At 40.0% G+C, this 18007-nt stretch overlaps 1 protein-coding gene across 1 annotated transcript in view; it reads left to right on the top strand.

The window, feature by feature from the left end:
• nid1a (nidogen 1a) overlaps positions 1-18007 on the top strand; it is a 97939-nt gene that overhangs the window by 73176 nt on the left and 6756 nt on the right. The window contains exons 15-17 of the mRNA XM_043680037.1: positions 2281-2407; positions 6206-6377; positions 9975-10132. Coding sequence (XP_043535972.1) covers positions 2281-2407; positions 6206-6377; positions 9975-10132 — 457 coding nt within the window. The remainder of the gene's footprint in view (positions 1-2280; positions 2408-6205; positions 6378-9974; positions 10133-18007) is intronic.

Genomic DNA, 18007 nt, shown 5'->3' with positions numbered 1-18007 from the left:
ATTGCACCTTGTTCAATGAAATGTGACTGTATAAAATTCAGCTGAAGAGCCTTCATTGTCTGTGGAAAGCTAGTTTTATATTTGAAATGTCAAATTTCTCCAATTTGATTAGTTTAGAAAAATCTACCTGAATGCCATGTGCCTGAATCATTTAATTTGCTCTTTTTAAAGTTTTTGATAGAAAGGGAAAAGTAATTGTACTTTTGCTTTCTTATTTGCTGTCTGTGAGAATGCTGGACTGTGGTTGACTGCTTATCCTAGTTGGTGGCATTACTACACCATCAGGAAGATCCCCTTGGTTTGATACCAGATTCAAACTGGGGTTAGGAAAATGGAAGTTCATACCACAACAATTGCTAGATCTTTGTGGTCAGCTTTCTTTGAAGTCAGTGGTGAGCACTTTCCCTTTCGTGTTGCTAATGCCTGTGAGGTCTGAAATGTTGTTACTTCTGCAGGCTTTGTTCAAAAGAAAGTATTTTAGATCCGTAGAAAGGTGCCAGTGGGCCAAACGTTGTGGTCCCTCTGCTAATTTTCAAAACACCGTTATCATTACAAAAATGAAGTTTGTAATCCTGGAGTTTTTATATGACACATTTGGCTTGTTTTTAAATTATTCATTGATCCTTCCCCTTTTTATTTCTGAAACTTGTTTCAGCCTTCCAACACACAGAACTCTGTATTTTAGAATCATAGTCATAGAGATATACAGCACAGAAACAGACTCTTCAGTCCAATTCGTGCATGCTGAACAGATATTCTAAATTAATTTAGTCCCAGTTGTCAACATTTGGCCCATATCCATCTGAATCCTTCTTATTCATATACCCATCCAGATGACTTCTAGTTCTGGCCTTTTGAGCATTCCCGATTCTCATTCTATGCCCACAGCTGCCAATGCCCAATACTCTGGGATTTCCTCCCTAAAACTCTTCTTCATTCTATCTCTCTTTTCTTCCAAAATCCATCTTCTGGACCAAAAATTTGGTGACTTGTTCTAATATCATCTTATTTGGCTTGGTGTCAGTTTCATGGCTAAAGCGCTCTATGGGACATTTTACTTAATTATTGGTGCCATATATATTCAAATTGCTGATCCAGTGGTGCTACACTATTAGGTTGAAGGCTGTTCAGCAGTAACAGAAGCAGGAGTTGCAGTTTTCTTGATGATAAGGTATTCATGCATTGAGTCTTTTGGCAAATGCTTCATTTTTATTTATGTATAATATTGGATTAAAGGGGATTAAAAGCTTTCATTTATGTAGTCACTTTTGCAGTTTCAGCACTTTCCAAAGCACTTCACATCCAATTAAGCATTCCAAGATATGGTCACTTGTAATGTAGGAAACAGGCCTTCCAATATGCCCACAGCAAACTCAGGCAAACAGCAATGTGATGTTATAACATATAATCTCTATTTGTGATGTTTACAGAGAAATAAATAGTGACCATTGGTATCTCTCTGGGTTTTTTTTTCAAAATAGCGTTACTATAACTTTTAGATCTTCCTGTTAGGGCAGATGGGATCTTACTCTGACATCTCAACCATAAGGCAGTACCTGTGATAAAACAGCAACCCCCCTCAATGCTGCAGTACAGGAGTGTCAGCCTGGATTTTCCAAGTCCTGGTGTGGGAGTCCTGAACCAAAATATTCTATGGCAAGGATGTTCCAACTGGGCCATGTTTGACATAAAGTAGTGAAACTAGGTCGGTGTAGTAAATTAATCTGCCTAGCAGCAGCTCAGAGATCCTGTGTCTGAGCCAGGTTTTATTTGGCATGGGAAAGTTCACAGCTGGGAGAGTATTTGGGAAAAAAAAATAACCTTGGACTGATTCTGACTGTGTGATGTAGAAAGTTTGTCAGCATCTGGAGGAAACTATCACAGTCCATAAAGGCATCATTGGAATGCAGGAGTTTGGTGAAAACATTTGCATCCATATAGCCCACATGCAACACTGGGTGCTGTCTTCAAAGGCTCAAGCATTAGTTTATTCTCATGTTCCTCATTGACAAATTTGCTTTGTTTGAAATGTATTGGGTTCTAATTTGGAGACTTGTTAAAATCAGCAACCAAATTAGATGTAAAATTTAACAGAACATGAAATGTGTTCATATTTCACTCCCAAAGCTCTTTGAAGGTGAAACACTTGGACATGATTTCTGTAATGGTAATCACTTCAATAATTCCTTGTCTCAAGCCACTAAATTATTCACAAGTCTTCTTTCAATGTCCTATAAATAGTCTGTTCTCTGTATAATTTGTTATTTCTTCTGTTTATAGGATAAAGTGGTCATTGGTGTTGCATATGACTGTGTAGACAACATGGTGTACTGGACTGACATTGCTGGGCGCACCATCAACCGAGCTAGCCGACATGGAGGGGAGCCCTCTACAATCATTGGAATAGGTTGGTATGAAACCGAAGAACAGCAGGAAATGAAGTCTCCACCAGGCCCATATCTTTTTTGAAACCAGTCCCAATTATGTCTGTAGATTTGATCCCAATTCTTGGTGGAGTTATTTAGTGCATGGTTAATTGGTATTACATGCCTTTTTGCATCATTCATGGCTTAGTTGGTAATATACCTACTGAGTCAGGAGGTTGTGAGTTCATTTCCCACTATACTCCTGATACAATACCTAACAAGTGCTACATTGTTGGCAATGCTGTCTTTTGGATGAGCCTGTGTTGCTGGGAAAGCACATTAGGTCAGGCAGCATCCGAGGAGCAGGAGAATCGACATTTCGGGCATAAGCCCTTCATCAGGAATGAGGCTTGTGGGCCGAGGCTGAGAGATAAATGGAAGGGCTGTGGCGTGGGTAGCTGAGAAAGCGATAGGTGGATGAAGGTGAGGGAGAAGGTGATAGGTCAGAGGGGGTAGTTTTGGACGGGTGCAGAGGGTGATGCTGAGTTGGAGACTTGGGACTGGGATAATGTGGATGGAGGAGGAAAGGGAAATGAGGAAGCTGTTGAAATCCACATTTATCCCGTGTGGTGTATGAGGCAGTAAAGTTCAAGCCTTGCCTCCCTATTACATAGGAAATATTCCATACCAGTTATTTTGTTTAAAGACCGATTTCTATGAATGCTATCTCCGGGTTGTGCAAAGAGTGCACGTGTCATGGAGTCGACGGACATTCTTGGAAATGTCTGATGTGAATATCTGCATTGGTGAATGATGGGCACAGGTTGAAGTGGAGGGAACAGGGGCAACAGTAGCAGCTCAGGGCAGGTGACCATTGGAGATAACACCTCCCAGCTGGAGCACAGAACGCAGTGATGTAATTGGCATGGCCTGTCATAGCCAGATGAGGTCAGTAGCCACGCCTATGCAAGCGCAGCAGCCAAACTCTGTTATGGACAATCACTCAGTTGGTTACCAAAAAATCAAATTTAAGAATATTGTCTGAAATTGAGGGCTACAGCAATTAGGTTAGAGTTGTGATTTCCTTGATCATTTGACCTTATCCAATTTAAGCACTTAGCAAATCTAATATTGTTTGTTGTATTTATGCTGGACCTTTGTTAGAGCAACCTCTTTGCACTCTCTCTCTCTCTCTCTCTTTCTTTCTCTCTCTCTCAAATACTTATCCCATTTTCCTTCTCAAAACTACATTGATTCCAGCTCCTTCATGTAGCAAAAATCTGAATAAAGAAATGTTTCTCTATTTCTTTCAATTTAACATGTATTTTAAATTGATTGTCCTCATTATTGATTCTGCAACTTTCTTTATTAATCTTGTAAATTTTTTTGTTTAATTAGTTCTGGTATATTAGGTTTCTGAAACTGTTGCATTCTTCTAGTCACCAAAAATTGACATGTTTCTACACTCTTTGCTGTTGTACTCCAAGCCCCTATTCGTAAGCAATGAGATCCTGGTGTTTTGTGTCTTTTATCCACCTGCCTGGTGTGTTTGTTTATTTGCGCTTTTCAAAGTATTTTCATTAGAAAATACCTCTCTTTCTTGAGTTTCTTACCTACTTTTCTTACCTTGACCCATCTCTGCCTCAAGTTGCATTTCCAATCTGTCTGAAAATGTGTTGCTGGAAAAGCACAGTAGGTCAGGCAGCATCCAAGGAACAGGAGAATCGACGTTTCGGGCATAAGCCCTTCCTATCTGTCTGCGTACTTTGTTAGGAATTCACTCCATGTTTACTTAAATTCTGTATGGACACCCCTTCACCATCATGATATCTGTGGTTGTGCAAATAGTAAGCCCACCATCAGCTATCAGGCAATTAGAGGGTGGGAAATAAATGGCACTGCCAACAATGCCGACCTCCCCAGAACAAAACAGTTTTACTTTGTGATCAAGTTCTGAATGCTGACTTTCCCACTCTCCTTTGGTCTCCCAGCTGCACGATCAGTTGAGACCTGATGGACGTAGCCCATAAGCCTATACTATATAACTTGTTGACCACAATTTGTTCTTTTTCTTGTTTTGTGTAATCTGTGATTTTGGTTACCAGGATTAAATGTTTAGTTCAACAGTACTTCCTTGCTGTACTGTGTAAAGACCAAGCATAATTACCCAATCTGGAAAACAAATGTGTCATTGTCTGCAGCTTTGATCCCAGATCCAATCTGCCAAACCCCAACTATGTTTTAATATGCAATTTATTTATGATTTATGACCTTCCCAGCCTTAAACTACAACCACAAAGGAGCAGTATTCTATTGGAATGCTCTCGCCCACTCCAAAGAATATCCAGTTATCACATGTGGATACTGCTTCTCTGATTATTTGTCCATACAATGACCATCTGTTGATATGAATAGATTCTACAGAAACGTTACAGAAATAAGCAAGAGTATAGGTTTCTTAGATATACACAGACATTGCTCAACATTGCTTATTGCTGACATTCTGACTCTCAACCTCCAGGTAGTTTTGTGCTTATAAATGTTGAATGCCTATCATTTACATCCCTGTATTGTCTCATTCCCTCCCTATCTCTGTATTACCTCCAGCCCCTGAACCCCTATGAATTTTGCATTCTTCCAGTTCTAGTCTGTTGATCGTTACCAGCTTCTGTTGCTCCACAGTAAGTGGCTGCACCTTCAGATGCCTGGATTGAAATCTCCTCAATTCCATCCTCAGTTTCTCCATCTCTTGACCTATCTCTTTTCCTTTAAGGTGACTGATCAATTATTTGGACACCTGTCCTATGTACCTTCATTTTGATAGGAATCTATTTTTGCTTTTTCACATTTCTGTGATGTGCCTTGGAACAGTTAAAGCTGCTGTATAAGTTAAACGCCACTACAATGTAACTATATTGACAGCAGTACATAACTATACAGGCCAGCTCAGCAAAATTATATTAGTCCATGTACCTGGGTACAAAGTCCAGGCTAACATTTCAGTGCAGTGAAACTCCCATGCTAAGAAATGTCAAACTACTGAGTTTTGGAGATTTCTGAACTTGGCTTGCCTTTGATTTTCCATATACACATTCACATGTCTCATTCTGGAGCTCCATTAGTCTCCATCTATACAAATATCTGCTGTAACTGACAGGTACAGACCATGTGATATAAAGTCACACTGAAAGCAGCGGTAAAGTTTTAAAACTTCTGATGTCATTTTGGGATGGGGAATCGGTGACTAAATTCTAAAGAGTTCCTACATTTTTCAAAATCTAGAAGTTTGAAATTTAGAGAACTAAACCTTTTCTATTTTATCTTGCTTTTAAATATAATGCTGTTCTCACCCAATGTCTCCCTCACTTGTTATTCTTACACTTCAAACCTCTTTCAAACTGAAACAGAGCAAAACGCCCACTGATCATTTATCTCTGTGCCATTTAACCCCACTCTGCCCATATCTCTTGATATCATTAGTATGCAGAAATCTATCAATTCTGTCTTGAACATGCTCATAGATTTGAGCTTCTGCTATGTCCGCTTCTGTCAGATGAGAAATACTGACACAGTCTGGGTCATTCAACTCGGAAGAGAGCTTCCAATTATTTAAATAAATGTTCTCCAGTTAAAGATTGCTAATGTATTAATAGTGGAAGATAGTTAATATACTAAGAGTGGGAAATGGCTTAGATTCCACGATTAACTTGTAATAATACAGTATTTTTAATATCAACATTTTAATTTGGTATCTGCCCTGTGTCATACCTTGCTGTTTATTTGGATCTTCACTTGCCATCTCTGCTAGGACTTTATTTGTCTCTGTTATTGTGTTAAAGATCTGGAGAGCCCTGAAGGCATAGCTGTCGATCATCTGGGCCGCAACATCTTCTGGACAGACTCTGGACTAGACAGAATTGAAGTGGCTAGAATGGACGGAGACCAGAGGCGGGTGCTCTTTACTGATGACCTTGTGAACCCAAGAGCAATTGTTGCAGATCCTGTCCACGGGTATGTACTAGAATGAAAGCTCTCCCAAACTCCTTTAAGTCCTCAATGTGTCAGGAAGAAAGAAGTTGCATTTCCTTAGTGCTTTTCACTTCCTCAGAAGATCCCGAAGCATTTCATGGCCAATTAAGTGCAAGGAATTCCTTCCTTGTGCCTCTTTTTGAATTCTAAATACCTTGGATTCACATAATTTCACAGTCATTTTTTTAAGGAAATGTTTGAAAGGTGGGTTATCTGGTTTATGGGATTACCATCAATATCAATGTCTCTCTATCGACACAAATCAGTATTTCTTTGCCTTTTTCGTTGGTTCCCTAATGGTATAATCTTTTTAAAGCCCCTAAAGCTGGCTGTAACCCATCCCATTTGAAACAGAAGTTGGATTCAGATGCTTTAGCTACTACATAGGAGATATTGAAAACAGAAGAAATAATCTTTTCTGTTTGGAAAAACGGCATACTTGGAAAAATCCATTCAAGTAGAGGAGGAAAGGAGAGTGAGACCAATGCTCTTGTGGAGTGTCAGTACAGGTACAAATGGCCATCCCATGTTTTATATGATTCAAGGGAGCCAGTTAACTCCAACAATCTTATAGAAGGTTATAAACTCTAGAGGGGCATGGATAGGGTAGATAGACAAGATCTTTTTCCTGAGGTGGGGGAGTCCAGAACTAGACGGCATTGGTTTAGAGTGAGAGGGGAAAGATTTATAAGGGACCTAAGGGGCAATCTTTTCATGCAGAGTGTGGTGTGTGTATGAAATGAGCTGCCAGAGGAAGTGGTGAAGGTGAGTACAATTACAGCATTTAAAAGATATCTGAATGGGTATTTGAATAGGAAGGGTTTAGAAGGATATGGGCCAAGTGCAGGCAAATGGGTCGAGATTAGATTAGGATATCTGGTGGCATTGATCAGTTGGACCGAAGGGTCTGTTTCCATGTTGTACACCTCTACGACTCTATTACTCTCTAACTGTCAGGTAACATTTCTACCAGTTGACATTAAGCTACCTTTAATGAATAGAAGGAAGGACATAATTCACAACTTTACATAGATTCAAGAGGTAGAAAATGTGATTACGCAGTGGTTATTGAAAGTGATTGTAAAGCTGTTGGATTGTTGTTTAAACCCAATTTGTTCATCAATGTCCTTTTGTGAAGCAGTAACCTTTCATCTGTGACTAGTTTGGACCCCTATGTGACTTCATTTTCACGTCAGTGAACATTGAAGTGACCCAAGCAAGCCTCTCGGTCATATCAAACTCCCCCCAGTGGATCAAGAAGGTGGTTCGCTATCACAACAGCATAACTAGGAATGAGCAAAAGACCAACAACACCCATAATCCAGTAATGAGTATAAAATACTACTTATCTGCAATAAACTTCATCAGTTATTGTTTATCCCACTCTCAGAACTTCAGTGGAACAGATTTTTCTGGACTCAAGGTTATCTTGTTTCCTGTTCCACTGGCTAATTGTGTTTCATTAAACATAAAACAGTAAGATGTAGTTCCTGTCGAGATCTGGTATGGCACATTTGTAACTCCAACTGCACCCCACTGTGTTTGAATTATTCAAGCTGAGTACAGCTTGAGCACGGCTCAAGCTGAGCACGGCTTTTTTTTATATAACACAAGTCATATATTGCACAAGCAATTATGAGAGAAATCATTATCGAGAGATAGGAGCTGTTGCAAGCTGACTAAGGAAATGAGGGAAATCTGATCAGTCAACAGCAATGTTCATGTTTCTGATTCATGTAGATTGCAGTTCACCTCAACGCTGGTAAAATGTCAGAGCACAGGATCTCGTGACAGCAGTGCTAATTCTGCTGTAGGAGCATTTTAGGGTGGGTAGCTAAGATATTGACACCAATCTTTCATCTTTCCACAAGTATATTAAAATTGTATCATAACACAATGGTTTCTATTTTATGGTATAGAGTGGCACAGTGGAGACCTTGTGAAATTGTACCAAGGGTGAGAGAATTCAGATTTGTAGCAAGATAAAAGAAGCTGGGATTATTCGCCTTAAAGGACAAAGTTAAAAATCACACAACACCAGGTTATAGTACAGCAGGTTTATTTGGAAGCACTAGCTTTCGGAGTGCTGCTCCTTCATCAGGTAGCGGTTCTGAATTTTTTACTTTGTCCACCCCAGTCCAACACTGGCTCTTCCACAACATGGCTACCTCCTTTAGGAGAGAAGATCAGTAAGGAGGATCATTCACCAGAGGATGCTGGTTTAAGATGTTTGACAAGCAGAATCAGGTGGGAGTTGCCATTTACTTTATGCAGCAAGTTATGATCTGGAATACATTGCTTGATAGGCAGTGACTCAATAGTTAAGTCTCAAAAGTTTTTGAATAATGCAGGTAAAGTGGCAAGAGCAGGGGACTGGGATTAATTGGAATATTGAATGGCCAAATGTAAGGAAAAAAGTGAAAGCACAGAAGTGGGTCATTTGGCCCTTCCGGTCTGATTTTCTACTCAAACTCGCTTTCCAAATTTATCTCAATATCCCTTAATTTCCTTAGCATTCAAAAAAATTCATTGATCATTTTTATCAAGGTAGAGCGACATCCCACAACAGGGAATTTCTCCTTATCCCTGACCTAAATGGCTGCTACTTTATTTTAAAACTATGACCTGTAGTGCCAACAAGGAATGTACGCACTCACCTTACAAAATTCTTAAAGGTCTTGATATCTCTCAATTAGATCAGCTTTCATTCTTCTAACTCCAGGAATATAGGCTTGTCTACTTGATCTCTCCATGTCGGGTAATCTTGTCATACCAGTGGTACGACTATGAAGGGAGCACTACGCGGATAATCAAGTCCAAGTATTTTCTTTTTCACAGAATTTCTTTTTGACAAAGTTGAATTGCTAGCAGCTTAGATCGATCATAAGTATTCACTTCTGATTTTAACCAACTTGGAATCCCATCTTTGAAAATTGGCCACAGCCTACTACTTCAGGTTTTACTAAGTAGGCAGAAAAGCTGATATTTGGAAACACTCAGGTTCCCAAGAACTTTGACTAAGAGCAAAATTTCAGCAAAGAGTTTTATACTGTTATATTTCCTTCTCTTTGTAGAACAGCAATCTATGTGAATGGAGAGTTGCTAGGCAAAAATTAGCAAAAGGGCCTCGAGGCCTCTCAAAGATGTTTTTTCTTCAGTAATTAAGGGATTAAACTCCTCTCTTATTTCTTTGAAAGCATTCCTTAGCTATCCCTCCAAATTCACTTGATTTCCATTAAAGATTTGATTGTGTACAGCACACAATAAAGTGTTAACTTCAGTTTGCAACAAATTACATGATAAAACCATTCTCAAACCAAATAGTTCAAAGTCTTCAAAGTATTTTCCAGATCATCCTAAAATGCAAGTATGTATCCCCAACCCCAGGAATCAATCAAATTAGCATTATGCACCCTCTACGGTGAATACATCTTTACGTAAGAAGCCCAAAACTTGCCTGTTGTTTCCAACTCTCATTCCCATCCCCAAAATGCATGCCCACCTACCTACCCTAAAATCTATGCATATTTAATGAATTCATTGTGCTATTGGACCTAATTCTCAAACTTGTCCTTTTAGTAACCTGTATTGGACAGATTGGAATAGAGCTGCTCCCAAAATTGAGACTTCATACATGGATGGAACCAACAGACGGATCCTTGTGAAAAATGATCTTGGCCTGCCTAATGGATTGACCTATGATCCCTATAGTGCATTGTTGTGCTGGGCTGATGCAGGTATGTTGAACTTAGATAAAATTTCCACTTTTAAAGTGTGATTTGTAAAGTTAATATTTGAATTTTATTTCTTGTACTCTTAGTTCTGAGAAGATGAACTGGAGTCTGAGCTTCCGACAAAGTTGATGATATAAAGTGGATTTAAATGGGTATTATCTGATTGTCATTACAGAAAAATAGCTGCACGTGACCAGGACTGGGAATTCAGTATTTAAGGATATTCGATGTTTAGGAATGCAAAGGAGATGGAATTTGCACAGACACAGAGGGTTGGGATCAGTACATGGGTGGGGGAGAATCACAGATTGGAAGGTAAATGCAATCCATTTAGGTGAAGCTAAGAAACAGAAAGGGCAGCAAACATTGATTGGAATTATTTATAGGCCACAAATTAGTAGTGGTAGTGTGGGATGTGGTATTAATCAGGAAATGAGAGAAGCAGAGAGCATGGGTGACTTCAATCTGCATATAGACTGGATAAACAAAATGAGCATTAAATCTATGGAGGATGAGTCTCTGGCGAATGTTAGAGGTCGTGTTCTAGAACAGTTTGTTGAGCCAGCGAGAGTAAATATTATTTTAGATCCAACATTATGTAATGAAAAAGGGACTGAATAACAGTCTTATTGTAAAAGAACCTTCAGGGATTGTTGACCAGAATGTGGTAGAATTTTATGTTAAGTTGAAAGTGAGGTTGTTCATTCTGAACAAGGGTATTAAATTTGAATAAGGGAAGTTATGAAGGCATAAGGCACAAATTGGCTGATGGGTGGATTGGGAAAGACATTAAAGTCAATTAATAGGCAATGGATAGTCTTTAAGAATAAACTATTAGATGACTTAAAGCAACTATACATCCCTTCAAGATGCAGAAACTCAATCAATCAACTGGAGTTGATTGGAATGTGTGAAATTGAAAGGATGGGGGTCATAATGCTGCCAGAGTTCATAGTGAATCAGAGGATTAGAATCTTTTTGAATGAAGTAAAGGAGGACCAAGAAACCAATAAAGAAAGGGAGAATAGAATAAGAATTCAATCTAGTATTTTTTAAAAATCAGACTCTTAAAGTCTTCCATAGGTGCATAAAAAGGAAACATTTGAATCATAGAATCCCTACAGTGTGGTAGCAGGTCAATCGACCATTAGGTCCACATCACGTTTCTGAAGAGCATCCTACTAAGAGCCATCTTCCTACCCTATTCTGTCCCTATAAGCCTGCATTTCCCATGGCTAATCCACCTAGCCTACACATTCCAGGATACTATGGGCATTTTAACATGTCCAGTCCACCTGACCTGCACATATTTGGATTGTGGGAGGAAACCAGAACACCTGGAGGAAACCCACACAGACATTGCGAGAATGTGTGTACTCCACACAGACAATTGTCCAAGGGTGGAATTGAACCCGGGTCCCTGGCACTGAGGCAGCAGTGTTAACCACTGAGCCACCATGCTGTTAAGACAAATGTGGGTCCATTACAGTCAGGGTGAGGTGAATTTAAAAAGGGTGGTAGAGAAAAGGCGGAGAAGCTAATTGATTCATTTGTGCATATTTTCACTGAGGAGGATACAAGGAATCTCCCAGAATTAGAGATTGATTTGACTAGGGAGAATTAGGAATAGAACTAATACTTCGCATGAGTAAGATGATTGTACTGTAAGTCTCTGGGACTTGATATTCTGTATCTGAATTCTGAAGAAGATGGCTATAGGGTTACTTGAAGCGTAGGTGTTCAGCTTCCAAAATCTATAGATTCTGGAATGATTTCTGTAGATTGGCAGCTAGCAAGCAGCTACCCGTTATTCAAAAAATAAGTTAGTAAGAAAACAGGTAACTACAGAGTTGTTAGCCTTATGTCAGTAATATGGAAAATGCTAGACTTTTGATAAGATCCCCAGCAAGGTCGATTAGACAGAAAAGAGAGTAGGAGTAATTCTCATGTTGGTAGAATCCCTACAGCATGGAAACAGGCCATTTGACTCGATAAGTCCACACCGACCTCCGAAGAGTAACCCACCCAGACCGATTTCCCTACCACTCTACATTTACCCCTGACTAATGCACCTAACCCACACATCACTGAACACTATGGGCAATTTAGCATGACAATTCCCCTCGCCTCCATGTCTTTGGATCGTGGAAGGAAATCAGAGCACCCTGAGGAAGCCCACGCAGACATGGGAGAATGTGCACACTCCACACAGACAGTCACCTAAGGCTAGAATCAAACCCGGGTCCCTGGTGCTGCAAGGTAGCAGTGCTAACAACTGAGCCACAATGCTGTCCATAGGTAGACTGTAACTAGTTGGGTACTGTAATGATTAGTACTTGTCCCCAACTGTTTGCAATATTTATGAATGATTTAGAAGTGGGGACCAAATGTATTGCTTCCAAATTTGTAGATGGTGTAGTAAATGCCCTGTTAACCTGCATGAAAATTCTGGAACCAGATAATAGAGGGGGTTTACTGTACTTGATAGAGAGGGGATGTGTGTTGTATGGAAAATGTAAAATGGCTTCAGGAGCATTTAGACAAGTTTAGTGAGTGAACAAGAACATGGCAGATGGAATATAATATGTGAGGAATGAGAGTTTACTCACTTTGGTAGGAGATATATACATGTGCAATATATTCCTTAAATGATAAGAGGTTGGACAGTTTAGATGTACAAGGGGACCTAGATGTCCTTGTTAATAAATCACTGAAGGTTGACATGCAGGTGTAGCAGACTATTAGGAAAGCTCATGAAATGTTAACCTTTATTCCAAGAGCATTTTAGTACAGGAATTAAATCTTGGGTTAATTGTATAAGAGCTTGTTAGACCACATCTGGAGTAGTGTGTGCTGTTTTGATCTCCCTTTCTCAGGATGTGTACTATTGCTATAGATTCATCACACTTATTTCTGGAATGGTGGGACGTCCTTTGAAAAGCAATTGAGCAAACTGGGCCTGAGTGGCAGGTGGAGTTTAATTTGGTCAAGTGTGAGGTATTGCATTTCATTAATACAAACAAGGACATGACTTATACAGTTAATGGTATGGCACTGGTAAGTGTTGTAAAACTGATAGACTTAGGGTTTCAGTTGCGTAGTTCTTTGCAATTTGTATCACAGGTAGACAGGGTGATTAAGAAGTTATTTAGCGAGCTTGCCTTCATTGCTCAGATTTTTGAGTGTAGGTGTTGGGATGTCCTTGTAAAATCTGTGAGGCCTTTCTGGAGTACTGAATGCTGTTCTGGTTGCCCTGTATAGGGAAGATGATATTAAATTGGAGAGAGTTCAGAAATGTTTTACCAGGATGTTGCCTGGACTGGAGGGTGTCAGATATAAAAATAGACTGGAAAGGATGGAACTTTTTTCCCTGGAGCATAGGAAGTTGAGGGGTGACCATATATAGGTTTATAAAATCATGAGAGGCAGAGAGAAGGTGAATGACAAAGGTCTTTTCCTAGGTGGGGGAGTTCAAAACTAGAGGGCATATTTTTAAGGTGAGAGGAGAAAGATGGAAAACAGACATGAGGGGCAATATTTTTACACAGAGTGGTTTGTGTGTGGAATGAACTGCCAGAGAAAGTGGTGGATGCAGATACAGTTACAACATTTAGAACATACTTGAATAAGTTCATGAATAAGAAACATTTGGCAGGATATGGGCCAGGTGCAAGCAGATGGAATTAGTTCAGTTTGGGAACATGGTCAGTGTGGGCCGAAGGGTCTGTTTCTATGTTGTATGACTCTATGACTCAATGAATGAGAGGTGACGTTATTGAAAAATAGTCATACTGATAGAAAGAGTAGATGCTGATAAGTTGTTTCCCCCATTTAGGTGTTTCAAACAGAGGATATAACTTTAAAAAAAAGGAGATGCCACTTGGACTGACTTTGGAGTAATTGTTTTATTTGGAGAGTTGTGAATTTTTGGAATTCTCTTCATAGTGGGTTGTGGAAGTTCAGTCTTTGAGTTTGTTTAAAGTAGAGATTGATCGATTTCTCATTACCAGTGACATATGCAGGGTTATGGTAATAGTGTGGGTAAAAGCTGTGGAGCATTTGGTCAGCTCAGACTGTATAGAATTGCAGAGTAGACTTGATGTGCTGAATGGCCCGCTGCTTCTCCCGTGTTCAAGTATAATTTATGGTCAAATACAGGAAGGTGTGACTATAAGAGAGGCTGATATGAAGATCCAAAGATAGCAATGGAGGCGCCTCAGCCATTGCAGTTGTCCAGCAGGTTTGATATTCTTGCAGTCTGTATGGATGACAGCATGAGAAAATGGACTGTGTCACTGTGGTGCAGGAAACCATCTGTTTGTGGGAATGAAATGGGTTGTAGTTGTAATTCGGCATAGTATAAATAGAGGGGATGGATATCATTCCTTGCAGCTGAGGGTAAGAGTCCAAAAGGCTGTATCACCTGCTCTGGTGCAAGAGCTAAAGCTTCACCTTAGCGCTGGTGAGGATCTTGAAGTGCTAGCAGATTGATCCAGTTGTGACCCATGTGGATACCAATGACATAAGTAAGGCAAGAAAGAGATTCTACTGAAGGTAATAATCAGCAAAGAAGTAAATTTAAAAAGCAGTACCTAAAAGGTGGTAATATCTAGGTTACTACTGGACCTGCAAACAAATTGGCACAAAGTAAATAAGATCAGAGAGCCGAATATATGGTTCAGGGATTGGTGTGGGAGGAATGGGCTTTGATTCCTGTGGCACAGACACTGTTATTGGGTACAGAAGAAGCTATACTATTGAGATGTCCTTCACCTGATAAATGCTGGGACCAATGTACTGTTGAATATAACAAGGAATATAGAGAAATTTTTGAACTAAATAGTGTGTGGTGGGGGGGAAGCTTTTACGGAATCATAGAATTATTTCGGCCCATCATTTTTGCACTGGCTCTCTAAGGGCTTTAAATTAGTGCCAATTTCTTGCCTTTGTCCAATAAGTTCGTGCACTGTTGCAGTTTAAGTAATTATCCAATGCCAATTTGGAAATTTAAAAACAAAAGACAAGGCAGTAGTGTAATGTAACAACATAGGTCTGTAGTAAAGGCTAAGGTTGGTACAGTATTGATAAATGATTTAGGTTGAGAGGATCAATATGGATGAAGATAAGAAATAAGACCTTGGTTTATAGGCTTACTGATAGCAGTTATATTGTAGAATGGCATGTAAATTACAGAAACAAGCTATTTTAGATCTGGTGTGATGTAATAAGAGAGAATTAATTATGTCATGGTAAAGAATGATCTAAGTAAGAGCCATCATAATGTAGAATTTCAAATTCAGTTTGAGGGTGAGAAACGTAGTTCTGAAAATAGTGCCTTAAAACTTAAAGGCAGTTACAAAACTATAAAGACAAAGTTGGCTGAGGTGGAATGAGGAAATAGGTTAAAAGGCAAAAGCTTAGAGCATCTGTGGCAGATATTTTAAGGCTGTCAATAATGATGTATGCCACTAAGAAAGAAAGCTCTAAGAAAGATGTGCACTATCCATAGCTAAGTAAGTAAGTTAAGGATAGTATAAACCTGAAATGCAGCAAAGATTAGTGGTAAACTACAAGATTGGGAAATTTTTAGAAACCAGCAAGCCATAACAAAAAAAAGGTTAAAGAGAGAAATTGAAGTTTAAGAGAAAATTTGCACAAAATATTAAAACAGACTTGTAAAATCTTCTGCAAGTATACAAAAAGAGTGGCAAAAATAAGCATTGACCCCTTAAAGGATGAAACTGGGAAATTTAATAATGGGAAGCCAGGAAAAGGCAATTGTTTGAGCAAAGTAATGGGACAAAATGCTGATGACTAAATCTCTGGATCTGCAAGAAAATGGAACAGGTAATGGAAGCAATGGTTATAATCATCCAATACTGCGATGGTGGGATCGCCAATCAAGATGTGGAGATGCCGGTATTGGACTTGGGTGGACAAATGCAAAAATCACATGACACCGGGTTATAGACCAATAGGCTTATTTGAAAACACGACCATTCAGAGCTCCACTCCTTCTTATCTCTAATTAAGAAAGCAAAGAGACAAAGCAGGAAACTACACACCATTTAACTGAATATCTGTCATGGGAAAATGCTAGAAAATATTATTAAACTAGTAGCAGGGCATTTGGAAGATCATAGCAAAAATCCATGTTGACTGTTTGATTATGGAAGGAAAATCATGTTGAGAAATTTGATTGTGTTCTCTGAGGATGTAACAAGCAGGATGGACAACTGGGAACTGGCATTCAGTAAATTGCCATATAAAAGTTTATGTGGAAGATGAAAGCTGATGGTGTGGATGTGGTACGTCAGTATTGATAGAGGATCTCATCAATGTTTGGGACTAGACCTTTGGCAACCATGGTCTCCTATTTCTCTTAAGCTCTGTTTCTGACCTCATAGCTTCTCCATCACCAAAACAGCCTAACTAACTCTACCTGACATAGCTGATCTTTGTTCCTCTCTCAGTTCATCCATGCTTTTGTTAACCTTAGGCTTGACCATTCCAGTGCTTTTATATCTTCCTCCTTTCACACAGCTGCAGTATGAGATGCATATGGCTTTAGGCCAACCTTTTACAAGTATTTTTGAAATTAAAGGTGAACTTGGTTTTTATCCCTCAGAAAAACACTTTGATCTATACTCCACTGCTGTCATTGAACCTCTATTAGACTAGATTGAGTGCTTCAATATCACAGCCGCACAGGGTACTTATAATCAAGAGCCATTTATCTTCCACCATTGGTACAACGTAAGCTCATTCGAAACTCTGCTGCACTTATTCTAACTTGTGCCCCTCCCGGCTCCCCATTGCCATCCCTAATTTTCATGGCTCTGATGTGCCAAGCCCCTAAGCTCTCAAAACCCGTGAGCCTCTATCTATCTGTCTTCCTTTTGAGATGCTCTTTATCACCTGTTTCCTGAACCAAGTGTTCGGTTGTCTAATATTGCCTTATATGGTTTTAATATTTAATTATGTCTTAAACATCCTGGCGTGTTTTATTGCATTGAAAGTATTGTGTAAGTTGTTGTCATTTAGTCTTTTAGTCCATGTGATAGACAATACCACAACTGGGCGAAAGCAAGGACTGCAGATGCTGGAGATTGGAGTCAAGATTAGAGTGGTGCTGGAAAATCGCGTTTCAGGCAGAAGCCCTTCATCAGGAATGAGGCTGGAAGCTACATGATGAAGAGATAAATGGGAGGGGGTGTGGGACTGGGGAGAAGGTAGCGAAGAGTGCAATAAGTGAATGGAGGAAAGGATAAAAGTGATAGGTCAGAGAGGAGGGTAGAGCGGATAGATGGGAAGGAAGATTGACAGGTGGGACCGGTCATGAGGATGGTGTTCAGCTGGAAGGTTGGAACTAGGGTAAGGTGGGGGGGAGGGGAAATGAGGAAACTGGTGAAGTCCACATTGATGCCCTGGGGTTGAAGTGTCCTGAGGCAGAAGATTAGGCGTTCTTCCTCCAGGTGTCGGGTGGTGAGGGAGCGGCGGTGGAGGAGGCCCAGCACCTACATGACCTTGGCAGAGTGGGAGGGGGAGTTGAAATGTTGGGCCACAGGGCGGTGGTGTTCATTGGTGCGGGTGTCCCGGAGATGTTCCCTGAAGTGTCCAATGAGAAGGTGTCCAGTCTCCCCAATGTAAAGGAGACTGCATCGGGAGCAACAGATGCAATAAATGATGTGTGGAAGTGCATGTGAAACTTTGGATGTGGAAGGCTCCTTTGGGGCCTTGGATGGAGGTGAAGGGGGGAGGTGTGGGCACAGGATTTGCAATTCCTGTGATGGCAGGGGAAGGTGCCAGGAGGGGAGGGTGGGTTGTTTGGAGGGCTGTGTACCTGATGTGGTAGTCACAGAGGGAACGGTTTTTGCG

Source organism: Chiloscyllium plagiosum, chromosome 3, assembly GCF_004010195.1.
Source record: "Chiloscyllium plagiosum isolate BGI_BamShark_2017 chromosome 3, ASM401019v2, whole genome shotgun sequence".
Lineage (NCBI taxonomy): Eukaryota > Metazoa > Chordata > Chondrichthyes > Orectolobiformes > Hemiscylliidae > Chiloscyllium > Chiloscyllium plagiosum.
This window is presented reverse-complemented; position numbering and strand designations above follow the sequence as displayed.